Source organism: Scophthalmus maximus, chromosome 18, assembly GCF_022379125.1.
Source record: "Scophthalmus maximus strain ysfricsl-2021 chromosome 18, ASM2237912v1, whole genome shotgun sequence".
Lineage (NCBI taxonomy): Eukaryota > Metazoa > Chordata > Actinopteri > Pleuronectiformes > Scophthalmidae > Scophthalmus > Scophthalmus maximus.
This window is the reverse complement of record NC_061532.1, coordinates 13,611,108-13,637,242: the sequence shown is the minus strand read 5'-3', so window position 1 is coordinate 13,637,242 and position 26,135 is coordinate 13,611,108. Positions and strand designations below refer to the sequence as shown.

At 47.5% G+C, this 26,135-nt stretch overlaps 1 protein-coding gene across 2 annotated transcripts in view; it reads right to left on the bottom strand.

Annotated features, from left to right (window-relative positions):
- Window positions 1–26,135, bottom strand: part of LOC118290409 (protein eva-1 homolog A) — a 221,191-nt gene that overhangs the window by 89,140 nt on the left and 105,916 nt on the right. For both annotated transcript variants that reach the window (XM_035618055.2, XM_035618057.2), the window contains one exon: window positions 737–858. In XM_035618055.2, the coding sequence (XP_035473948.1) occupies window positions 737–858 (122 nt within the window). The remainder of the gene's footprint in view (window positions 1–736; window positions 859–26,135) is intronic.

The following is a 26,135-nucleotide window of genomic DNA, read 5'->3' as shown; positions in this document are numbered from 1 at the left end:
AAAACAACAAACTTGTTTCATGACAAGACAAGCTCACGCGCACACAACTGTATCTGGACGATCTCTGCGTACCTGCAGGACAGGAGGTGTCTTTGAAAACAATCCTGCGGATTTCGGCGTTGTTTCCGTGACAACTGTTGTAAATGCCGGGGGGGGGGAAGAAAAGCATCCCACCATTTATCTTACAACCAGACACTGCAATCAGCCCTCCTGCCAATCTGCCCTTCTCTTCTCCTCTTTTTCTGTCTTTGATTCCTTTCTCAGCTGTTTTTTTTTCTTCGTCCAAACTGGTCTTTTCTTTTTCTTTTCTTTTCTCTCAACCTCTCCTCCTCCTCTCCACCTCTCTTTTGCTCTCTGAATTCACCCTCTCCTCCCCCTTTTCTCTTTCTCTCCCTTTCATTTCATTTATTCCTGAATGCCACCCTTTTCTCTCAGTCCCCCCCGTTCTTTCCTTTCTGCCCCCCCCCACCACACACACACACACACACACACACACACACACACACACACACACACTTCTTCTCCGCCCATCTCTTGTTCGATCCCTGACTCAACTTTCACATTCCAGGAGCATTCCTGTAGGATTAGCCTTTAGCATTCTCAGGCTATGCAGAGGCCACGGCCCCCCCACTGTGACGGTGGCAGGCACTAACGGACGACACAGAAAGTGTGTGAGTGTGTGTGTGTGTGAGTGTGTGAGTGTGTGTGAGTGTGTGTGTGTGTGTTATCCTCTCACTCTCTTTCATCACCACCCTCCTCGTCCTCGTCCTCCTCCCTGCACCGCCGCCCCAGTTCCGCCGTCGCTCCACTTCCATCACAATCAGCAGCCTCCAATCTTCACCCCCTGGCGTCCTGGCCCTGGGAGCATCGGTGCGTGTCCCGGCAGATGCACACAGACACATAAACAGACACGAGCACTCATTCAACTAATGATCAAATTAGCACGCAGTAATTGTTATTTACTTTCGAATAGAAAACGCACGCACTCAAGTCCGTTTTTCTGAGAGCTCTGGCTGAAAAACCCAAAGGACACAGACACCAGGAGAAGCACAGATGTCACAATGACACAGTTTAATTTTAGTGCCCCAGTAACATATGACATGTGTGATTTAGTAACATTTTTTAAAGATGTTTTTTGGGAGAGAGAGCGTGGGGAAGACACGCAGCAAGGGCCCGGGTCAGAACAGAACCTGCGGCCGCTTGAGGAGGAAACAAGCCGCCAACCACGGGCCGCCAGCTTAACCAAATGAGCTATCTGGTGATTTTAAAAAAATAAAAAGCTTTTAGAATTCAACCCGTGGGACCCTTCGGTCTTGGTAGCGCCACTTTAGGTGCTTTGGTTAACTAATATAGTAACTAATACTAATACCGGGACTACGACAGAAGCGAAGTCGAAATAATGGGGGATATTTCCTCTCTTCCTTGCATGCACAATAGCCTGGGAAATGCGTGGCATTGTTTTGAAATTTAAATCAAAAACAAAAAACAGCATTTGAAAACCATTTCATGTTGGAACAGGACATTTTTGCCCTAAAAACAACCAAAAATAACTTGCAGCTAAGTCGTGTCCAATTTGGAGCCGGAGCATTGCAAACACAAAAGACAGAGAATTAGGCACAAAATAAGGTCACTGTGAATTTCTGGAAACAATTATTTGAAAAGGAAAAAATGATCTCACTTCATGAGCGGAATCGTCTCGATATCAAATGAAGCCGAAGTGTAACGAACAAAAAAGAACAAGGCGAACTGCTCGGCCCTCTTTTTTCTCTATCCCTGTACTCTCTGACGGAGTGTACGGCCGACTGCAGCGAGCACCGAGCAGATTACTGTTTATTTCGCTCACACTAATGATTCTCTGCACCGCGGTGGGGATCTGGTATAGACCCATGCCAATTACTGTCAAACTGAGCTGCCCAGTGGCTTCACAAAGAAAGACGGGACTGGACAAAGGCAGATGAACCTCAACTACACTAACAGGCAAATAGATATTAATGAAACAAATATAAACTGTATGAGTATTCTGTCATAGGCAGGGATGTGGGTCTGCAGTGCTAATTGAGGCGCATAACAGAGACAGATAAATATATATATATATATATATATATATATATGTGTGTGTGTGTGTGTCTGCGTCCCTTTCCTCTGCCCCTCTTCCTCTTTTTCTTCAATCCAAGCCTTTAAGTTTAAAGTAAAGGGACTATGAGGTAATCTTGGCCCTTTTCCTGTTTGCTCTTTCTATAAAGGGGCTTTGTGTCAAGTCAGTGTTACAGGCCAAACTAGTAGCACTGGCCCACCACATGTGGAAACACTCACATCACCTCCGAGGACAAAAAAAAAACACTTGGCAGGGACGGACGAGAGGAGGGGCGAGAGGAACAGAGTGTGTGTGCGCGCGCGTGTGTGTGCGCGTGTGTGTGTGTGTGTGTGTGTGTGTGAGAGAGACCCTTTTTTGCCCGTAAGTATCACCTTACTTCAGCCAAAATAAAAGTGCGATCAGAGCCAAAGACGCACCTCAAAAAACCTCTCAGCTGTTTCCCCCTTCTCTCCTGCCAACATGACTCATTTTTACTCACACCTCCCCTCCCTCCCTCCCTCCCTCACCTCTCCCTCTTTTTGTCATACACACTCTCACTCAGTTGCCTTATCCAAGAATTTCTGCACATATTTTAACACTGGATTACTGCTGCTTTCCAAAAGTGTATTGGTTCTTTAAAGTACTGAAAACTCTGTTTAACCCACTGCTTTCCCTTTTTTTCCTGCTAATTTCCCTCCTTATCCATCCCTCTATCTAAATCCCTGTCTCCTGGCTCATATTGCAGCTCTCTCTGTGAATGTACAGTACAGTATTCTGTTCCTCCACATCAAGCTGATTGCTTTCTGTCAGGCTGCACCGCTGCAGGGGCCCCATGGGGCACCCAGTCCCTCACATCTAAACATCTGTCCATCCCATTACTGTAGCGGCTGCCGAACCCGAGCCCCTTTTACTCATGCTGACAGCAACGCTGGCGAGAACGGGAATGATATCCAAGGGAATGCCGGTGTTCCCGGGTGTCTCCTCAAAGCTCCTGATTATGTGAGCCAGCTGGACCGAGAGACGCGAGGAGTCGCCGGGTGGCGTTCAGCAGGGCACCCGATAGGGCCCCGGATGTTTTCAAAGTATGGGTATGGTTAGGAGCATGTACGGGGGGGGGGGGATCAGTGCGAGAGCGGGAATGCGTGCCCCTTCGCCGGGCATCCGTCGCCTTGGTCGTTTGGTTGGAATGCGACTCAGGAAACCCATAATGGGAGGTACTGTATGTGCTGTCTGGATGTCTGTTGTCTTTTAGCACCGTGAGGTACAGAGGAAACGGATATGGCCTGGGGTGGTAGTGGTGGTGATGATGATGATGATGATGATGATGATGAGTATGAGGAGGACGAGGAGGAGGAAGAAGAAAATCATAGTCTTTTAGAAATCATATGTGTATACTTCTGATTTGAAGCAACACAATCATGGTTAAACATTTATTATGGTTGTGTGACAGTCTGGGGGGAAAAAACAGCTAGCTTCAACGTCTTCCAAATTCCGCCCCTACAGGTTTGTTTTACTCACATTAGGTGCTGCTGGTGACCGTGACCAAAGTCTCTTAAAAGGTGGGTTGGCAAAGAAATCATCAGCATATTAACCCAAATTCTCGGATGGCAAAATTGCAGCTGAGAGATGGAAAGAGTCAAGAGTCCATCTTTGCGATCTGTGCGGCCTCTGAGGCATGAAAACGCCGCGGCTCACAGACGGCAGCAAAGCTGTATTTTCAAGTGGCATTGATTGAGAACAAGGAGCCTCTGCTCTGTGGGGACCGTGAATAGCAATTCCAGGGTGAAACCGGAATTTGTGGACGAGCAAACGAGAGAGACAGTCCGAGAATAGATGAAACCACATCCATCACGACTGGCCGCGCTCACCAAACCAGAACTGTTTCCCCTGAATAATCACTCATCTCATAACAGGGCTCTCGTGTTATGCCGCGTCCGCGAGCTCAATTGTGATGTGTGTGTGACAACTTTTTTTTGTTTTACAACTTTGTCAGTGTCACGGTGAGAAGTTAATGGGAGCTGATCCTCCGGTGATTAGTCCTTCAGATGGACTCAACGGAATCCTCCCCCGAGCGTGCTGCGACTTTGACCTCCTGTGTGGCCGGATCAGATAAGAGCTACAGGTAAACACAAACACTCTGAGAGGAGGGATAGCAAAGCTGCAATGATAAATGACGCACACGCACACACACACACACACACACAGTCTCACAGTCTAAATGCAAGGACAAAAACATGTTCTCATGCAACGCTACTCCTGCACGCACACGCACACACACACGCGCACACACACACACACACACACAAGCTCCAGTGACCTATCACCTTTGATTGTGGCACATTGAGTAATGAGGGGTCATTTGCTTCAGCTAAATATGTTTAGGTTCTGGGGGCCGTGGGTTATGACCAGAGGCATTACCACATGTCGACACACACACACACACACACACACACACGCACGCACACACACACACACACACACACACACACACACACACACACACACACACACACACAAAGAGGTCAAATATATCAGATGATCCATAATATGCACAAGAATAGAAATATCTACGCACAAATGTATTAATAGCGTCCTATAGATAAATGAACACCAACAAAGAGATACACACATGCATACAAATTTGCAGATGCCCCGCACGCACACGGACACACAGACACACACACACACACACACTTACACACATGCATGCACACACACACACACACACACACACACACACACACACACACACACACACACACACACACACACACACACACACACACACACACACACACACACACACACACACACACACACACACACACACAGGCCCCTCAACACACACTGCACACTTGTCTTGTGTAAGTGAGATGTCTTCTGTTTCAACAATGTGTGCAGTGTGTGCTGCCTGCCTTTTCTTCCCTTGGCAGAGTTACCCAATCCCCTGACACGCATTCTGCATGGATGACGGCGAGCTCTTCTCATGACGCCGCCGGAGCCACCCGTTTAGTTCCGCCTCGGCTCTGTACACGCACAGTTCACAGGGTCAGAGGGCCGAGGGGTGCCGCCGGTGTGGGACCGACTGTGTGCGAGCAGTTATGAAAAAACCCGGAGCGCAGGGGTCTCTTATGAGCAGCTTTGATCTCGTCCCCTCCCAGAGATGGAACCCCTGACAGGCCGCTCTCGTACATTGGGTCCCAGTACAGTGCCATACAGTGTGGAGTCAGGGAAACATGATTGACCCCGGACGTGATCTCTCAAGAGCAGAGCGCAGGAATTCAAACCACCGAAAGCACCAATAAACCTTGTGTTGACCTTGCTGGAAATCATCAGATAGAGTGGGACAGTGTGCATATCGGTGCAGCTTTGACTCATGCTACGTCCACACGGACACGTTTTCATTTCGAAATGGAAAATGAAAACAGTCTCCGCTCAGACGAGCGTCTTGGCCCTGTATCAGAAGAAATAATCGCCGTCCGTACTAACACACCCGGCATGCAGAAAATATGACAACGTTTTCAATTGCAGCGTTTTAAAAAAGGCGTAGATGTAGCAAGAGCGATGGGTTTTAAAAACTCAAACATTGTGTGGCCGTAGCCCCATACTACAAAATATGGTGTCATAAAATGACTGTAATCAGTGCGTGCCTCCCCGTGGCTATGCCCTCACCTCCGCTGACCCCGGAGAAAGAGCTCAAAGGCGCAGAGGTGACGCTCTCCGACCTCTGACTGAATCCTGGCCAAATTACAAAACTCCGCTCAGTTATCATTGCAGGTCGCGACGCTCCGGCGGATTAACGGCCGGCGTGCGCTCTCCAAAAATCAACGGCCTCGGCTGAGACCTGCCCGTTTACGCGGCGCTGATTATCATTCCTCGTTTATTGACACGTGGTTTTTTACGCGGCCGAGCGTGGGCCGGGTTTTCGCGGATCACGGAGAGAGAGAGAGAGAGAGAGAGAGAGAGAGAGAAGGAAAAAAAAAGTCACAGCAACAGTGTGACGAGGACGAGAGGTGAGTCAGCGAAGTCAGGCGGAACCTATAATGGCACAAACCTCAGTTGAACGTCAATTGTAAAATCCACTTTGAAGGGCCTTCACAGCTTGACATCGTGGGAGAATGAAGTGAGAACCAAATGAGATCTCAGCCCTTCATCTGTAATTGGTGCCGTTTTTTGCACAAGCTTCTGCATGCAGCGGCCGAGCCAGCAACACCCCAGAGCCTCTCCCCAGCTGATTTCCAGAGAAAACAAGTCGCGGGCCCGTGAGACTTTCAATTAAGACACTGGGCTGGTTCTGCCGAGCCTGAGGTCTGGCACGCAGCTCCCATAGCGCCTCACTTTTTATGATGCTCTCAAATCTATAAACTAACTTATTATATGATCTTTTTTTTGTGTGTGTGTGTGTGCAGTCGCCTTAAAACAGAGGCTCACTGTTGGTCTGCCGAGGTGTGGAGGTGTGTTCGGGAGTGTACATTCAAAAAATTAGATTACGCGAACGTTCGGAGAAAAAAAATAATTGCTCTTGTCGATCTCCTTTAAATCTCTTGTAATCTCACGCTCAAGTGAATGCGCGCTTGTGTCGTCGGGAGACAGGATGTGTGTGCGCGCGCGGTAGACTGGGGTTTGGCCTGGCTGCCCCAGAGGCTGGCATGGAGACTGTTGGACCAAACTGCCACAGGTTCATGTTGTGACACCGCATGTTGCGTAAAACAAAAAACAAAAAAAAACCCCACAGGGAAACACGCTGCAGGAGCCACAACACACTGAAAGGGAGAAAGAGGGTGCAGCAGCGTGAGCGAGTGAGAGAGACACAAAAGATGCTTTCACACAGTCGGGGCTTGTTGTTTGCTGCAAACGGGACATTGGGAGGCGATGCAGCCAAGGCAGTTTACTCCAACGGCAATTTGAGCGCTGGAGACATAAGTGAGGTTATTGCTTAAAGTTCCATACTGTACGTCCAAGAGTCAATTCATGCTGAATTAATACGAACAGCACCCTCTTCTCCTTTAAACCCCGCAGTTGTGTCGGGAAGAATGAAAAACATTAAATGAGGGGGCGAAAAAAGAAGAAATATCAGGAGGCGCAACAGATCCTTCCTGCTGGTCAGACACAACAGCAGCAGGTACATTTGACACATCACAGGCCGGCCGCTCTCCGTGTTTCCACTGGGACTTTCTCTTTGGCACAACACAGTTTGAATGAGAGCTATTTTTTGCAGCGGGGCTTTACAAGTTATTTCCAGGTGATTTCACTATGCTCCCATTTGTGTTGGTTCCCGCCGGAAAAATATTCTCTCAACCCAAAGTATGGCTCGATACCGTTAAGGGTTTGTCGGGAACATGTATCCAAAATCACTTCATGAACTCAAGCTTATCAGTTCTGCGAATGCGTTCTACACAGCAAACTGCGACTGCTGTCAAGCGGGCTGCCATTTTCCTGGAAGTTATAATAACAAAACAAGTATCTGCAGCCCAAAAGAGTAATTACCAACCCAGGCTGAATATTAATTTTGGCTCCTACAGGGCAGCCCCTTGATACATCCATATCAGCAAAATGGTGAGGAATAAAAAAGGTGTCAGAAATGTTGTCAATTTACCCCTCGATATTGAGAAAGCAGTTGTACAATAGAATAGAACAGCATCATGTACAGTATCTAAATATAAATGGTAATGGATAGTAGGAGAATCTGTCCAGCCCCCTCCCACACATCCTGGCCCCTATAGTCTTTCATACGCTCCTCAGGACCTCCACTTCCTTCCAGGGTTAGAGCCCAGGCCTTGGCCTTTCTCACTTGTCCGCCCCGGCATCATCCTACCCGAGTCTGGGGCACACGACCATCTGACCTCAAAGTCTGCAGTTATACCTATTTTTCCGCACTTTGGTGAGACTGAGTCGGAAGTGGACACTGATCGCTTAGCTTCTTCCTCACACTTGTACACTCAGCTGAGTGTGACTGACATCCTACCTGATGCTGCAATGTCTCCCCCCCCCCGCACCACTTTGTGGGAAATTACAAAACAATAAATGACTTTCGAACGTTCTCGGCCTGGACTTAGGACGTTTCCACTACGCCTTTCACTGTGCCTCTGTGTTATCAGCTCTGCTGCCATCAAGTCTCCTGACACGCCTGCGGGGGCCACATGTGTGTTTGTATGTTTTTGTACACGCCAAGGAGATGACGGTGTATTTGTGTTGGGTTTCATCTCCTTGATTTTCGGAATAATCACAAGTTCAAGCCCATATTTATCTTGTTCGAGCCGTGTGTGTGCGCGCCTGTGTGCGTGCGTGTGTGTTATTAAAAGGGGGGAAAAGCCCGGCGGATGTACAACGGGGGACTCGTGGTCCAGACACCTCAGTAACAATCAGAGGGGTCTCCGCTTGGCTTTCCTGTTTGACTTTTTATTGGCTATGCAGTCATCGCCGCGGCAGCACAGACAGGAAGCGCTGCAGCACCACATGATGGACAAATGGACAGGAAGATTAAAAACACGAGGAGAGAATGTGCGGATACACTCCCTAATCTATTTCAAGCTCTGAAAACACACACACACACACACACACACACACACACACTAAGGATGCTTTGCTTCCTCCCCTTTGCCACCAGTGAGTCAGTAATTTTTACTTTTGCTGCATATTTGTTTTGAATGCGATTCCCTTCCTTTTTGGAAGGCAAACAGCATCAAGTCTGTATATGTGGTTACGTGACACTTGAAGAATCCACCAGCATTCTGCCGGTGAATTTACCAAAATACAATGGCGGCTCATAGAATGAGGACAGACTGCAGAGCCGAGCACCAACGATATTAAAATATTTGAAATGCTAAAATGAATACTTCTTGTGAGACGATACACATTTTTAAATGCAAATACCATTCTTTCTGATGCAAATCAAAAGGTAGGTTTGTAAGGAATCAAATGTTCCCATTCTTATTTCTATACAGTTAAAAGTTTTGCCACTACAGCAGATATGCAATTCTGCATTATTCTTAGTCGACTTCATCATCGGGTAGTAGAGTGGCTCGACTCCAGCTTTTTCTCTCGGCACTACATCACTGGTTACAGTCCTGTGTTTTAGAGGCACGCTTCCTCCTCCTCCTCCTCCTCCTCCTCCTCCTCCTCCTCCTCCTCCTCCTCTTCCATGCCCACTTCCCATCCCCGCGATTTGTTCCCAGCGAAGTTCCCAGTAATCAGCGCTCCTTTGATGGGGAAGAAGCACGGGGAGAGGCACAGGGGATTACGACTGGAACAGCCGGAGCTTTGGTTACAGCCTCTGTGTTTTCTAAGCCGGCACGACGGCAATCGAGGAATTTTCCACCGAATAGTAGAGAAAGAGATGGCTTGCTCGCACACGTGATCACATAGAAATGACAATTGTGCATATGCGTGCTTTTACGTGCAAGGAAATGCAGGCATGAGGTACTGATGAACACCGCGTCAAGGGATGAAACGACTGCCTGAAGATAATGTCGCTTAATTGGGTGATCTGTCTTGTTGCCGTTGTTTCTAGAAAAACAAGACTTGGTGGACGTTTAGAGACAATCACACGGGCCCGACAACAACCGAGGGCCGTACATCCTCACACACACACACACACACACACACACACACACACACACACACACCTCACCTCTCCCTGCTGAAGAAGCCTCCATATAACCTTGACACAGCTGCACAAGGGCGATCCAAAGCCCTCGTAAACGGAGCGATTCGACTTTTTGCGAAAGTGCTCGCTCATCTAAAAAAATTAATTTTTCTCACTTTTTGCCGCCCTCCTAATCACCAAGCTCTCCTTTTCTGAGCGAGCTGATCGCTTCTCGTTATCCCGAAACAAATCGTGGGACACAAACATCTACCCCCTTCTCGCCGCTTTGTTTTCAAATTCCACTTCGTTCCCACTCTATTGTTATGTTCTCCTCCAGACTTATTATCATCAATGCCCCTATTAAAAGAAACAAAAAAAACCACACATCCCCACTAGGGATGAGTTATAATAGACCCACATTATTGCATATTCATTTTAAGATCCTTAATTCCCCAGTAGAGTACGTCGCTCATATCGCTGCATCGGAGCGAGCTGGGTATTCCATTACATCATGACCTTCTTTCGGGGAACTCATTAGCCTGCTCGTTATCTCATTAGCAAATTGAGTGGACCTTGTTAGCACCTGCAAGCTCCGCCAGGATGGCGCTGGTGAACGGCGGGCTGTTTGTTAATGAGATGGATTTTCCAGATACACAAGTGCTCCACTTTTTTGTTTTTCTCCTACTCCTTTAAAAAAAAATTAAAAAAAATTCTGCTCTCAAGGAAAACTGTCTGAGAAGAGCCGGGCTGGAAAAAAAAAAATCATTTTTACCACCAAGGTCAGTGCTGCGCGCAGCATCCCGCCAGCTTAAAGTCAAAGCTGGCGGTCGTATATATTTTGAGTCAGCCCGCCGCGCGCCGCCGTTGGACGGCTGAGAGGGATGTTTTCGAGTTATTAGATGGCCGTCTCCTCCTCTGCGCCAGGCAACGGCAGGACACGCGCGCAAATAAATTCAGAGCTGCAGGACGGGAGAGGTTTACCCTTCAAAAGGAGGAAAAACAACAAACCCTACAGCGAAGAACAGCTCCGCGTTTCCTTGCAAAGAGCTTGTTTGAATTACTCCTTTATTTGTGTTAAGTGTCTGTGCATTTCTGGAAGTGCACAGCCCGAGGAAAGGGGAAGGTGGGGGTGGAAAGTGGAGGGGGGGGGGGGGGGGGGGGGGGGGGGGGGGGGGCGTCGTCCTTTGGGTTGATTTGGCCCTCTTTTGTTGGTGGTCATGCCGAAGCCGTGTACTGCCCAGAGGGACATGCTGCTTTTTGGGGTTGTGGTGTAGGGGTGATTTCTTTTTCTTTCTTTTTTTCAGAGGGGACGCAAACGCACAGAGGAAACACTGGTAGCACTTAAGAAAAGCCAAATAAACAATTTGGGCCCAATGATTTACAGGTGCTGGCAGGCAGGACCGCCATCCGAGGCCGGGCCGGCGGTGGCACCCCTCCCCGCCGCAGCGGTGGCACGGTCCACAGTCAGAGCACAATTATGTAATCGCTTCAGCTGTTGGCGGAGCTCAAACCGGACCGCAGAGGGAGGGAAGGTGGGCGCCGTTGACCTTTTTTTTTGTGCGCGCGCTGTCGCTGTTCAGAATTCGCCGTCCAATGGCGACTTCGTTAATAACTGCGTGCGTTCCCGTAAAACTGGTCAGTGGCCGTTTCCCAACATGTCTCGAGGCGAGTAGCCACGGCGGATGTTTTCACCAGGTAGACGGGGGAGTTTTGACATGAAGCACACATTTCTGTGCTGTGTATTAGATTATTCCTGCCAGGCTGAAAAAAAAAATAAAAAAAAATAAATCACAATTGCATTTACATACGTAATCTCAAAGCACTTCTGCAAGTTAAAATCTCACGGGGCACGAAACAACTCGATAACGTTTGAAACAGGCGCCAAACACAAACACACAATGCAGCTCAGTGATAGCCACAGCGGTCAAAGCCTTAACTTGATTAGCGGGATAAACATCAGCTCAGAAGCATTAGTGCCGTATGGTAAAGCGGTGACCTCACTGATAACGCACAAACACACACACAGACACAGACACACACACACACACACACACACACACACACACACACACACACACACACACACACTTAGCAAGCAAAGCTCAGCATGGGCAGCTGCCAAGGCCAATCAAAGCCCCCTGTACATCCTGGGAGCAGCTGTCTCGTCCAATCACTGCTGCACGTGTGTCATCTGCTTTTCAGTTGGAAATGAATTTGAGAGTCTCACTGTTTGAGCCCAACAGTGAGACTCTTCTTTGGTTGTGTGTGTGTGTGTGTGTGTGTGTCTTTTCGTCAGGGGATGGGAAGGATTTGCATTTACTAAATCCCACCAAAAAGTAGATTTTAGACATATTGATAACTCCCAAAACTACATTTGATCTCATCAGAACTTTTAAACTGACTCGAAATATGTTTTCATGAAAAAACAAACCCAGCTCCTTGCTTTTAATTATCATTAAAAAAGTATTTACCTTTTCCCCCCTTTCCTCTATGATCTCTCTAATAACAGGTTGGTCTAGTCACCTTCCCAGCGGGCGGTGGAGCCTGGGACTCCCACTATTTTACCCACCATTACATTCCCTAATAAGCCATCAAAGTCCTATCAGTGCACACAGGGACCCAGGCAGACTCAGGTGACCTCCGGTGACCTCTGTGCGGGTCAGTTCCTGTGCCCAGGGGCGCCTCGGGGCTCACGACGAGCCAAAGGTCATGAGAAGGGGGGGAAAAAGAGGGGACGGTGGTAAAAGAAGATGGAAGTTGCCCCCTTCAACGTGCACATACAACTCAATCCAGATTATCTAAGGATAACCAACTGAGGTGTGAGTGTTCTCCAGAGAGGGCTGGGGCGGGGGGGTGGGGGTGGGATAGAGAGAAGCCCTGTTTCCTTCGCTGCCGAGTACAAAGTGTGTCTGTGGTGAGGTCAGCTGGTGACAGCTGAACGCTCCCGATCTGTACACCTCAGCCAGCCACTGCTTCGCATGCTCACTGAAAAGGCTGATTCATGCATGCGCCCTGGCTGGAAAATAATTGACAGCTCACACACACACAGGCACACACACGCGCTACACAAACACATTTTGGACCCCAAACAGGGGCTGAGAGGTCTTAACACAATCACCTTTTCTTCTTTGTTGGAAGGCAGGAAAAACAGTGGTGCGACATGGCGGCTTCCCTGCCCATGTGGAAAGACTCATGGGAGATTATCGCAGTGTTGCCTGGGCCGGGGCCGAACAAGGGGCCAGCTGTTGAACAGGAAGTCACCTCCGGCACGGCCCTGCGCCGCCAGCAGTCCTCCTCACTGCCTTGCCGGCGGTTCGTTGAGGGAGGAAAGTCAAAACTGACACTGATACAACAAAGTCTCCGAGCTCAAGAAAGCTCCCTATGTGCTCAGTGTGTGTGTGTGTGTGTGTGTGTGTGTGTGTGTGTTAATCTGAGAGAGGCAGAGTGATGGAGGATGCAGACAGATGGAGAGAGGGAGAAAGGAGTGAGCGTTGGCTGCATGAAGGGGAGGATGTTTTTAAAATTGATTCAGAACATTTCTCAGGTGGAATAAATCCTGTGGAGTTCCTGGGAACTTGCGGTGACGTACGACTTTACAGGAAGGTGTTTAATATCGAGCTGATATCCGAACCTGAAGGGAAATCATGTTGCACAACTGAGAAAGTGAAAGAGCCTGTCCCACAGCTGCTGCCCAAACTACACTGCCTCTGCCTGCACAATGGACATCTGACGGAAACAGCCACAAGGAAATGTTGTGACCGATTTCTCAGATGACATTTACGACCACGATTGTGCCACATTCTGCGCACAGCTGAGCCGTACAGATTCTTTTGACGTCTGGAGCTTTGATGCGGGTTTCAGATGTGCCGCCTACGCAACGACAGAGGAAAGAGGGAGAGAGAGAGAGAGAGAGAGAGAGATTTGTAGAGAAGTAAAAAAAAAATAAAAAAATGGAGGGACAGAGATGCATAGAGAAAACACAAGCACTCCCTGGCAGCGGGTGAAAAACACACTCAGTCACTCAGTCATTTGCATTGCAGATGCTAGCGATAGGAAGTGTGAATAGGCCTCATGCATACAGCCTGAATTCGAGCATTGTCCCAGGACTGCGCAGTGGTCTTACTGTACGCCCGAGTGTGGGAGTGGAGTTGGGATCCAGCGTTCGGAATTCACTGTGGATACGTGTGGGATTCAAGGCTTTCCTCTTATCACAGCCAAATGTCAAAGTGAGGATGTAGCAGCGCGGAAACAGAATAAAGCATAGCAGGAATACTTCTCAGGCTGTGTCAGCGGCATACTTCACATTCAGCAGCAGCCTCGAGTGAGGCGCGCTCTCTCTCTCTCTCTCTCTCTCTCTCTCTCATTTCAGCTTCCAGACCTCCAGCTGATGTGCTGGTGCCTCAGGAATAAGGAGATGTGAGGTGAAAATATGCCCTCACAGTTTCTATTTCCTCACAGTTGTATAACTCATCCGTGCTCATCAGACACCGGTGGTGTCCGTGGTCCGATGGGTTTGGACCAGATGATCAGGTCTGATAACTGGGTAAAAGGGGAGGAAATCCCCTGTAACCTGTTGATGACACAGGCCGCCTTTGTAGTTCTGGGCTATCTCCTGTAACCTCGGTGATCTCCCATCCAACATGATTAAACGCAGCCTAACAATGTTAGCTCTGCCCCAACGACAACCTGCACTCCCTCATGACCCTACGCCTGGCCACTGCGCGCTCCGTCAGTTCTGTTTGAAGTGTGTGTGGGTGGGTGGGTGCATGTGTGTGTGTGTCACTGTCGTGTCCAGCTCTGTGACAGATGACCCAGTGACCTTGTCCTTCAGAGGCCATGGGATCAATAAATACAAGGTCTCCTCCCGCTGGCATCAAACAAGCTGAATCCGTGGGTGTTTGAACACACGCGTCTGGTTGCATAGTTGCGTGTGTATGTGTGTGTGTGTGTGTGTGTGTGTGTGTGTGTGTGTGCGTGCAGACGTTTACTTCTGCCTACAGCTGGTGAAATTCAGATTCTGGCGACTAAGAATCAATAGAACTTGGGGGTGTGTAGCAGATGATTAAACATGTCTATTGATTAGGCGCGTTTGTGCTGAATATTCCCTGGTGCACACTGCCGGGCGTTTAAACCCACGGCACACAAATGCATAGGCCCATAGTAAACACAGTTAAACTAATGAGGGCACGGACGTTTACGATGCAGCAATTTAGCTGACCCCTCTTAAAAAAAAAAAAAAAGCAACTCAAGCTGCTTTTCGACCAGAAGTACTTTCTTCCAAGGCGCTATAAGGTTACTACAGACGGTTGTTTGTGCATGCGTTTCCACCGCAGTCTGACAGACCAGGGGAGATTAGGGCGAATGATCCCACCGACAGCCGCCAGCTACAACAAGCTGTTCCACTCCAGTCCACCAGGTCGCAGTGATGCAGAAGATTATACAACGGCGACGATGCTACTGTATGAGTCGAACAACACTACAACAATAGTACACGTGGAGGAGATTCAAATCGTCGACCTGTAACAGTGAACTCCACCTGAAAATTGCTGGGGTACTCGACCAGTCTTGTCCAGTTCAGCACTGCAAGCCCCACCCCCAAATGTTCCGGTACTTTTTTTTATTCAGTACAACCCTCGTCGCAGGGATTTCCCTGGAATTTAATTTAGACCCTATGCTGGAAATGGAGTTCCAGCCTAGTTTTCGGGGAAATGCAGCTTCATAAAGTGTCCTCAGGGTGTCACTTCAGCCATCAAACCTGTGAACTTTTCAAATAAGTAAGGCCACAGACAAGAACACAGCATTGAAAAAAAAAAAAAGCTCCATTCCTTCTCCACCTATTTAAAAAGGACCCGCCTTTCAAATAAATTGTTATTAAAACCAGCTTTCCTGGGTCAAATCTGAATCGTCTCACTTACAGCACATCTGAAGGGGGAATGACCCAACCGAAGCTCTGGCGTGGTTTAAATGCAGGGGCTCTTTTCTGTGAGCACACTTTGGTCTCACTGTCCTCACGCAATGTTGACACCTCAGAAAATGCTTCACGATATAGAGGGAAAATATGGGTGAGTGACAATGAGCAGCGGAAAATAATAAAATGCGTGCCATCGTTTTTTGTCAAGACGATAAAGAGGTAAGTCTTCTTTTCAGTTGAATTACAGCTAGGCTGTTCATATTATTGTAATTTCATAGTATTCCAAGTTATTTTTGGTCGGGCTCTGTTTTTCATTACCGACTTCAAATGAAAAGAAGCCCAACACAAAGCATATTCATACTTATATTTAGCTCCAGACAACCCTCCCAACGTAGAGAGCCATGCCAAAGTAATATGTAATAGGAACCTTCATGCTTTTCTTCCCCCACCCCCGGTAATATATCATATGATAGGAGGATACCAGAAGTGATCACTCATATCTTGTATTTTTCTAAGTCTGAAAAGGAGAAACTTATACTAATGTGTTTGGGAAACGCTGAGCAGTGCAGTGACAGTAAAAATGTCATCTCCGCCGTTAAGAATGGCTCACACTGTGACTCCCCCCCCCCCCCCCCCCCTCCCGTTCACCTCAAATATGCAGCCTAAATTGGACGGCCACAGCAGCTCCATGGGAGTTTGGTCGGGCTGCATAACTTGAAGTGAAGGCGTGTGTGTTTTCCATCCTCGCGCACGGAGGGAGATTCGCCTTCACGTCTCACGGCAGTATGTCAGGGAGCCACAAGCTGCACGCTGACACACCAAAACAGGGGCTCCATTCTCCTCAGAACGTTTCTCAAACTAGATGAGTCACAGGGTAACTGGCACCGCTTGAAACAAGCACGTCGGCCCTTCGGTTCCCTGTGGCCGGGGCTGAGGAGATAATAAGAGAGCTGCTAGGAATCGGGGGCCTTTATAATCCTAACCTCTACATAGACAGCACTATTATCAGCCTTGTGTTTAAGGCAGATTACATGCTACAATTAAAGGAGGCATCGGCTGGCTCCCTTATGGGAACCGCTACAGGGAGCCAAGCGCGGAGGGTTTGGAAGAGTTTTCGGAGAGGAGGCCTTGTTTGTGGAACTCGGGAGCTGACAAACTGTCCCGGTGGTAGCGGTGGAACGGTTGAGTCATGTGCTTATGCTAAACATGGGCGGAGATGCATAAACATGGACCGTACACAGAGGAATATATTCATATACAACTAGAGCGTGTTCATACACACTGTGAGTAATCAGGGTGTACCGAGTCAAAGCGCGAGGACGCTGCTCCCCCACTTGTCAATCCTTCAGTAGATATAATAACCTCGTAAAAATGAACAGGTCTTGCGTGCCCTGTTTGCGTGTTTTTCTGCACGTTGCGCATTTCGGGGGGAAACAAGCCGGTTATCAATCATGTTATTATGCGTTATTGGAAAATTGGCGGCCTGAGCAAATTAGAGAGTGGTAAGAAATTATGGGTACGGGGTGACCTGTTAGCACTCATGTCCCCTTTTTTGCATTCCATACCACTTAAATACACAACACGCACCACAGGATGTGAACACTCATGCACGCGCGCGCCAAAAAAGAAGAAGTCCGAGTTCATCTGTTATACAAGCAGATGACAGCTGGATCAAAACAAAGTGAAAAGCAAATGAATAAATGAATACACAAATGTGTAAATGAAGAGGCGAAACAGACAAGTGAATGCATGACTGTGAAAGGCCGTCTGTGCGCTCCTCCCCGCCGCACACAGCAGCGGGTGTGTGTGGCACTGACGAGAGGCCAATAGGGAAATCAATGGAGACGCTTTAAATGCCTTAATGCAGTCAAATTGTTTTCAGATTTCCCACTGATGGACAGTTTCCTTTCAACCATTTAACTACCTCAACACACACACACACACACACTCGGCAGCAGCAGCAACTGGTCAGTTGCCCTAAGTCTGGACATCGTTACGACGCTCTTTGCTCGACCCCTTGCCCTCTGACCTGTGCTCCTGAAGTGCCGTTGCATCGTGAGCCACCGAGGTGGGCAGGATGGAGGCCTAATCTGGGACAGGAAGTCATGGCCGGATGAGGAGGAGAGGGGTTGGTGGAGGCTGATTGATATACACCCAAATAAACCTATATAGATCAAAGGTGTAGATAAGCCTTGGAGACGCGCTCAAAGCCCTTCATATCTGCATCTGCTCCTCTCCCTCTCTTCCCTCTCTCGCGGCTCTGCCGAAAACAGGAGTCACGAGGTGTGAGGGATATTCGAAACACCAGTGGCATCCGGTCCCTGCCTGGACTTGTGCTTTACACCTGATTAGTTACAGGAGGTGAACAGATGGGTACAGACGAAATGAGACGGAAGACAAATGGAATGGGAAAGGAGATGACAAGATGGGGAGCAGAGGAGAGAAGAGAAGACAAGAGGAGGAGGGAGGAGAGGAGAGGAGAGGAGCTGCCAATCTTAAACAAAGCTAATGCCTCTTATCCTCACATCTTATCTAGATGGGGCTTATCTCTAATCATCTAAATACCCACGGATTACGCCATCAACTCGAAAAGGCCCCGCTTCCCCTCGCATCCGTGAACGAAACGCCGCAAAAGACAAATTTGTGAGGAGCCTCCGTCAAGTCCACGTGACCAAATTACACCATGTTCAAGTGGATTTGTAGTGTCCCGATTTGTGTCTCCTTGAACTGTTTGCGTGTGATTGAACGCCATTTTTTGGATGATTGTATGATCAGTTGAACTTCTTTTTTTCTTTCTCCCATCACAGTGATCCTGGGAGCCTAAAAGTCGACAAACTGGCTTTTATCTATACTCATGGTCTTGTTTGGAGAATACTCAAAAGCCAGCAGAGCTAAAGGGGCCGAGGCGAGTCCAGACAAGTATCAGGGTGACGGGTGACGGGGCCGAGGGAACGCTGAGTGTGTTGAGGGCAGTGGAGGATGGCATTCTTTCAGCTGGTGAGGAGAGGGAACCAACGGCCATTTGCAAAATTAGAGGACACTCTCTGCAGATAACAATTATGTTCATTATTGATTTGATCTACAGATTCTTTTCCCATGGTGACACCTACAAATTAGGACAAGGAATTTTGGCCTGATTTTTGCCAGATTATTAATGAAATGAATCAATCATCAAAATAGTTGCTGATTAAAACAAGCCAGTTATTGTGGCTAAATGGAATTTGCGTTGTTGGCTGAACAAAAAACAAAAAAGGTCTGACAAGACGTAGACTGGGCTGCCAGATGCTGTGATGACCGTTCTTGTTTTAATTGATTAATAACCCTAGCTTTCATAGTTTGAAACCGGCTCAAGGTGGAGCTGGTCTTGTTGCACTGTATGTCAATGCCTTTATCAGCCGTGAGAGTTGTTGAAAAGATAATCACACCACACGTTCCATTTAGTAGTTCTGAGTTTTTCTATAGCACCTGATCTTCCTCAGTAGGCTGACTTTGATTTTTCCTGACCACTCTAAAGACGCCTTGTCCGTGTCTAAAAAGCTGCGATGGAAGATTCGTTCTCAGCCGTGAAAAACACCATCTGACAAAACTTTAAATTTCTTTTTTGTCTGTGTCCTAGGAGCAAAAGACACAGCGGCAATTATCATCATATTCAAATATCCAGTCATTTCATCCTGCATGCTGGCATTTTGATTTCCATTTCATGGTTGAGGCACGTTGGCTGTTGTCGACTGAGTCAAGTTGAAACCAGCTGTTAAAAAACATCTAAATAACCTAATGACCACACTTAATGTGAACACTGAGTGATCCCTCATACTGATTTAACGTGCGAGTGCTTATAATTAGTGTGTTCCGCATGTTTACTCCGCACGTTTTTTTCTGAGCATGTTTTGAAATATAACCCTTCATTTATTTTTATTTCCTTACCTTTTCATCTTGGGTTTTTTGGCCGTAAATATGCGACTTCAGGCAACAGACGTCTCCATCGAGAGGGTTTTCCAAGAACAATAACACGCTGTGACCCAGGCCTCTTTAGCACAACGCACCACGCTCGCACAAGCAGCACACCGACGGCAACATCTGTGTATGATGAAGTGGTCAGCGCTCCCGTAAAAAATCGGATGAGGCCTTAAAGACATTCCTCCATTTTACGGCTGAGTGGGCCAGCGTCTCGAGTGTCAGCGACGCGACGCCGCTTCCCCGGTCCCCGTGTCGCAGCTTTCCACCAGGACAAAACGCGCAAATAAACTAACAACAGCGGCAAGAAATAACGCAGAAGTAATTGACATTCCTGATGAGGTGGAACACAACCCCCCGCAGGACCCGATGTATTTGTTTGTGTGCGTTTGCATGCACCAACTAGCACCCCAGTGAAGTGTAGATACCAGCACGTCACTCAGTGCGAGGCTCACTAGCTGCTCGGTATTTCGGCTTTTAGTTGGAGGACGTTGTTTTTGCTGCGGGAAGTGTGAATGAGTTAAGTCAACGTGTGATCTCTGAGGGGCGTTTTCACGCCTGAGAGTCTGGTCCAATGGTCTGCACCATGGTTCATTTTCTCTGTGACACTGTTATGGTTTCCTTTGAGGAGCGCACTAAAGCATTTCAAATGACACACACGCATCCAGTCGTCACCTGAGTGGGCCACGTCTACCTACACTTGACACTAATCGTTTGTAGACGATGCAGGCCGGGCGTGGTCTTTCTGTTTGAATGAATGAACCGGCTCATGTCGTTCATTTCATTGCTAGCGTCTCATCATGTTGGTTTTTACAGCCAGCATCACCTTCTTCGAGTGCAGTACTCGGCCGCTTCGATACACCACAGAATCATGCAACAATTTACACGGGCAGGTAAATAAAATCAGCATCCCACTCAGTTACACCATTACAAACATAAAACACTGCATCTCAATATCAATATTAATAGTGATGGCCTCTGTGTCACTATCACCATCAACGACATCAATTCAGCTGTAATACTTGCCAGAGTCTCTGCATCATTATCATCATCTACTCGGCAACAGCGGTGCAGTTACTCTACATCGTCCAATCAACAGCATTCAAGGCTCGGATGGAAACGGGGATGAAGATTTTATTTTATGGCCACAGTGGCACTTGAATGTGGGCCAAATAGTAACAGCTTACACTAAGAGGACGGGCACCTCTCCGAGTAATGGCCACATCTTCATTAAGCACCTGCTTGTCAAACGGGTGATTTCGAACTACAGTAATGTAGCTGTACTCCCACTTTCTTACTTGTCCTTATCAAGGACATTCATCTCTTCGACACTAAGGTTCCCTTAGCAACAGATGAGAGCAAATGCAATCACGGGGCTCAATAAAAGCTCCATGAAACAAAGTCATTAGGGTCGCGTCAATCTGGAAGTCTGCCAGTTTCCCAAAGCTTACATAACCTCCCAGTGTTCCAATCGAATTCCAGGTGGTCATCAATCATAGTGCCCTGGTATAACTTATTTATAACTGGCTACTGTATCCACTGCCTTTGATTTGGTGACATTGAATTAGCAGAAAAGCATTTTCACACAGGTCGACAAAAAAAAATCATCGACAGCATTCTATTTGTCATCCGGCCAAAAGTGCGGGGGTTTTAATTACTTCCCGCTTCCTCACGCAGCACGTGAGGCTGAGTATTGATAAATGCTGAAGAGAAGTCAACAAGAAGCAGCTTTAGAGTGGTTCTTGCTCCCTTCAAGGTATTTAAATAGCAGATTGAGCGAGGCGATGGTAGCGTCTTGCACATCCCTCTCAGGCCTCGAAGCAAATCGCAAAAGGGTCCAGGGGGCACTCGGTTAAGAGCTCTCATTTAACTACTTATTAAAATGAATTAATAACCGAGGCAACAGACCTGCAGTCCTGAAGGGCTTTGGGGCCTTGTACCCTTAACAACACGGAACACAATGTACCACTTCCATAGAGCTGGCACCTAAAAGGGAATGGGCTACCTATAATATATATCGAATATGCATATTATAAATGTATACCTATATATTCTATGTAAATCTATGTCATCTGGCTTTCCCTGTGTGACTACACCTTTCGAAAACACTTGATCCCACTTCGCTGAGGAAAAGAAACGGGTTAGAGAGGGCGGCTGACAACAAACAATTTGTGAGTCATCAAAAAGAACAGGTGAAAGTTAAAGATGACCTAACTCTGTGACGGGGAGTTGTGAAATCCCAGTCGTGCACAATGCCCAAGGTGGCAACTTTCTCGATGTCATTGACATTGTTGATCTTCCAGTATGTGCCATTAGCAGTGAGTGTCGGTTGGTAACTTAGCTTCCCCCTCCCCCACACCAGAGCGCTAATTTTGTGGGGGGGGGGTCTACAATGGAAAATTCCTGTAGCTGGCATGCAAAAGGTGAGAAAGTATAAGCCAGGGTTTACCTTCCCTCTGTTGCCACAAATATTTGTGGCACTTTCTCGGTGTACAACCAAGTGCCTATTCATGCCTTCCAGACGGGGCTGTCTGAAAATGTGCAGCTATTTCCCACATTTTTAATGCTCATCACCTCTCGCACCACTTTGTGACAGCCGGCTCTTCAGCCTCACTTTGAGTGTGGCCGTTTGAATCAGGTATAAACGTTTGCTTTCTGTGACAGCAAATCTTGCAGACTGTGATTTTTACTCTCTTCATGTTAAAAACAGAGATAAGATAAGATAAACCTTTATTGGAGATATTGCACAGTCTGGCTCAGAGCGAATCTGATGCTGCGTGTGTAGAGAACCCACCGGAAGGTGAAGAGGTCTATTTAAAAAAAGGGGAATCAAGGTAAGTGTTGAATTTCCAATGCATTCTGACGATTTTGTAGTTTTTAAATTAACCTCTTTAACAATTTTATACATTATCACACTGTTTCAACATTTTTTTCAAAAGTAAACAGTTTTCAAAAAAAACAGGACGATAATATATGAACCTACATATCAGAAAATCTCTTACAGAATGAATTCTATAAATGAACTCTGTTAACCTATAGGGGAACACAGTATTACATAGTAATAAGTGTAAGACTCAGTGCATGCTAATTGAGGATCCTGCAGCACATGAACTTCTTAGCATAAGTATTGATTATGCTCAATCGATAAGTAAACAGACGTCAATAGGGGTTCAATTTGCATACTATACGCCCTCACAAGATCGATTCCTCAATTAAAGCATTCACGTCCAGAAGGACACGCGTTGCAGCTCACCGTCCAACTGTAAAAGAAGAGGAAATGAAAGGCCTGACAGATGTAGAGGCTGACAGACAGACGGACGGACAGACAGACTGACAGCGCTCTGCCATGCCACATTCCTCCTGTGTTGAGTCATGGCATGCTGCAGATCAGACACCACTTTCTCAGCAGACTTTTTAGTGAGTGGGTAATCTGGAGTGTCACACACCCTCTTCAATGCTGGGCCAAGCTATCCAAACAGCGCCGGCAAGCAAAGGGGAGGAAATTGAATCCCCCCCCCCCACCCCCTCAAAGAAATGCCTCAAAATCCCCATCAACAGGAGCTTAGAGAGCCTGCAGTCCATCAAGTTTCATCTGCCACGGTGGTCCGGGCCAATCAGGTTGCTCCTTTTACACGCACACTGCGATTGGCATGCATGAGTCGAACATGTCAGGATGCATGCGAATTCAAACGGACGCTCTCCCACACACACTCACATGAGCTCACATGCACAAACAGATAAATACGCACACAATAAAACGAATGCAAACATACACACACACACACACACACACACACACACACACACACGTCCCTACCCCTCCTTTCAGCGCCCACCTTAGCATCAACAATCAACAATCTGAGGCATTGTGGAGCCTGTGATCCTCTGACCTCTGGCCTCCGGAGTTAACCCCGGAGCGGCCAGTGCTGAGAGGTGAACCAGGAGGCTCATTGAAAGGCGGCGAGGTTCCCATGAGAACGAGGAACAGGGGAGGTTCAGAGAACCCGTAGACCGCAGCGATGATGGCGATGAGGAGTTTGAAGCGGACTTCGGTGTGCCGACACGGCGGTTGGCTTGTTTGGTGCGTGTACATGGTCGGAGTGCAAAAGTCGGCAATGTAAAATACCTCTGTCAATATGACTGGGTGACGCCACACAGGAGTTTGAAAATAAAAAAATGTTACTCAGGTACATTCTCGCCGTGTGATATTCGTTCCCCAATGCCTCACAGATAGAGGCATTTACCAAGTATCTTAAGCAACACCCGAGTAGAAAGTAAAGTAACCTGAAGAAAAGAATTCTACTAAAACTCCTTGTGCCAGATTTAACCCCTCCTTCATTACTGTGTTGACAGTCTAACACACAACAGCTGCTCCCGCCAGCACTATCCCAGCTGCAACACCTCACTCTGGGCATCCAGGTCAGCGACCCCCCGTCCCTCCCCAAGTGTCAGGGGTTTTGCATTGAAGGGACCAAAATACCCCGTTCAATAAATGGAAACAGGTCAAGAAGTATCGCATTCCGTGCCAGAAGTGCACAAAAGTGGGTCGCAAAAACACACCCAAACCGTTCCAACACTTTGTAAATTGTCTTTGTGCAAAAAATTGGTGTTCAGATGTTCGCGGGACTTAAAAGAGCCTCCAATTAAAGTAAGAATTTCTCACTTGTTAAGATTTAAGGTTGTTTTGATTTGCTGCATATCTCCGATTAATTAAACACCCACTGCAAGACTTTCAAACTACAGGACCTCATAGAGGGACAGTGCAGGAGCTCATGAATCACCTATAAAGTGTTGCCTGTTATTCAATGGATCTAGAGAACTTGCCAGTTGCGCAAGTAAATCACTAGAATTGAATTTGTTATCGCGCAAATATGAATACTTGTACATACTGTATAGTTGTCTAGTATCCAATAACTAAGCTAATGACAATTACTATTGTTAGATATGCATGGATACAATGAACAAATGCCCTAAAACAAATCTAAATGTTATATTTCAATAAAGTATGTCAGATGGAGGAAAACATCTACACCTGCTCATTCATGCAATTCTCCAATCAGCCAATCGTGTGGCAGCGGGTCGGAATGAGGAAAAAGAAATTCGATCTCGGCGACTTTGACTGTGGCCCGACTGTCGGTGCCAGACGAGCTGGTTTGAGTATTTCTGAAATTGCTGATCACTTGGGAGTTTCGCACACAACAGTCTCAAGAGTTTTTACTCAGAATGAAGCCAAAAACTAAAAAAACATCCAGTGCGGAGCAGTCGTTGTCGCTGAGAGAGAGAGGTCAATGGTAGAAAGGCTATGGTAACTCATATCACACTTCATAAATGTATGTTGGACTTTGAGGAGGATGGTCTACAACAGCAGTAGACCACGACAGGTTGCACTGCTGTTGGACAAGGACAAAAACATGGCTGCAGTGGACACAGACTCACAAACATGAATTTTGGATTTCTGCTGGGGCTGCGGGCGGTAGGGGTCAGAATTTGGCATCAGCGCCGTAAATCCGTGGATCCAACCTGCCCTGTGCAAACAAGTGAATGTGGCGTAACGGCGTGAGATTTTTTTGTGTGGCACACCTTAGACCCATTTAATACCCCAGCCATGACCATGTGCACCCTATGGGCACAATTCACACATCTGTTAATGGCAAATTCAGACATGATAACGCTCCACGTCACAAAGCAAAAATCTCCTCAAACTGGTTTCATGAACTCGACAGCGAGTTCGTTCAATAAAACACCTCTGGGGATGTGGTAGAGCGGGAGACTCTCTGGCACGATTGAGCATCCGACTAATTGTGCGGAAATGGTGCCACGCATAACTGATGAGAGCAAAAGGCAGGCTGCCTTGCCCAGTTTTAGTCCGGAGTTCCTACTGCGGTGCTCGCATCTGCATCAGCACCTTACAGAGGCACAGGGAGTGAAGACCAGGGCTGGCACGACTCAAGAATATTAACGCCGCCATTAAAATCTGAAGTGAGCCAAAAAGGCTTCAACTTTATGATCCTACGTTAAGACAATCATGTAAGCACGCACACGGACGCGGACACGCTTTCTAACAGCGGTCTATATCCTGTGAGGTAGTGCTTGAATGACCTCCGAACAATGTATCCTTTAGATAAGGATCTGATCACTGTGTGTGTGTGCGTGTGTGTGTGTGCGTGCCTGCGTGTGTGCAATGTTGGCTATAATCGGCAGTATTCATGCTGCACTGGGCTCCCAGCGTTTCTACAGCTGTCGCCTGTTGTACTCACTGACCTCCACCAACAGGTCCTGAGGCCATCAGGCCTCATGGCAGCCACTCAAACCGTCCGCTGTATGCGCCGGAGCTGCAGAGACGCAGAGTCGAGGGGGGCCACGACAGGCCTCGCCAGTAAACTGGGGAGAACACTCGCGCTACATGCAAACATTTCACAGTTATACTGACCCGATGGATCGGAGGAAAAACGGAGGCTCACATGGTTGTGTGCGGACATATGACAGGATTAGACACGGCACGTCTCCCGGAGCTACAGCTATTACAGAGATCGACACTTGAGTGAGTGGGTGAATTTGACAATTTGAAAGAAGATCCATCTCCAATATAGTTGAAGATATGAATCAAGCAA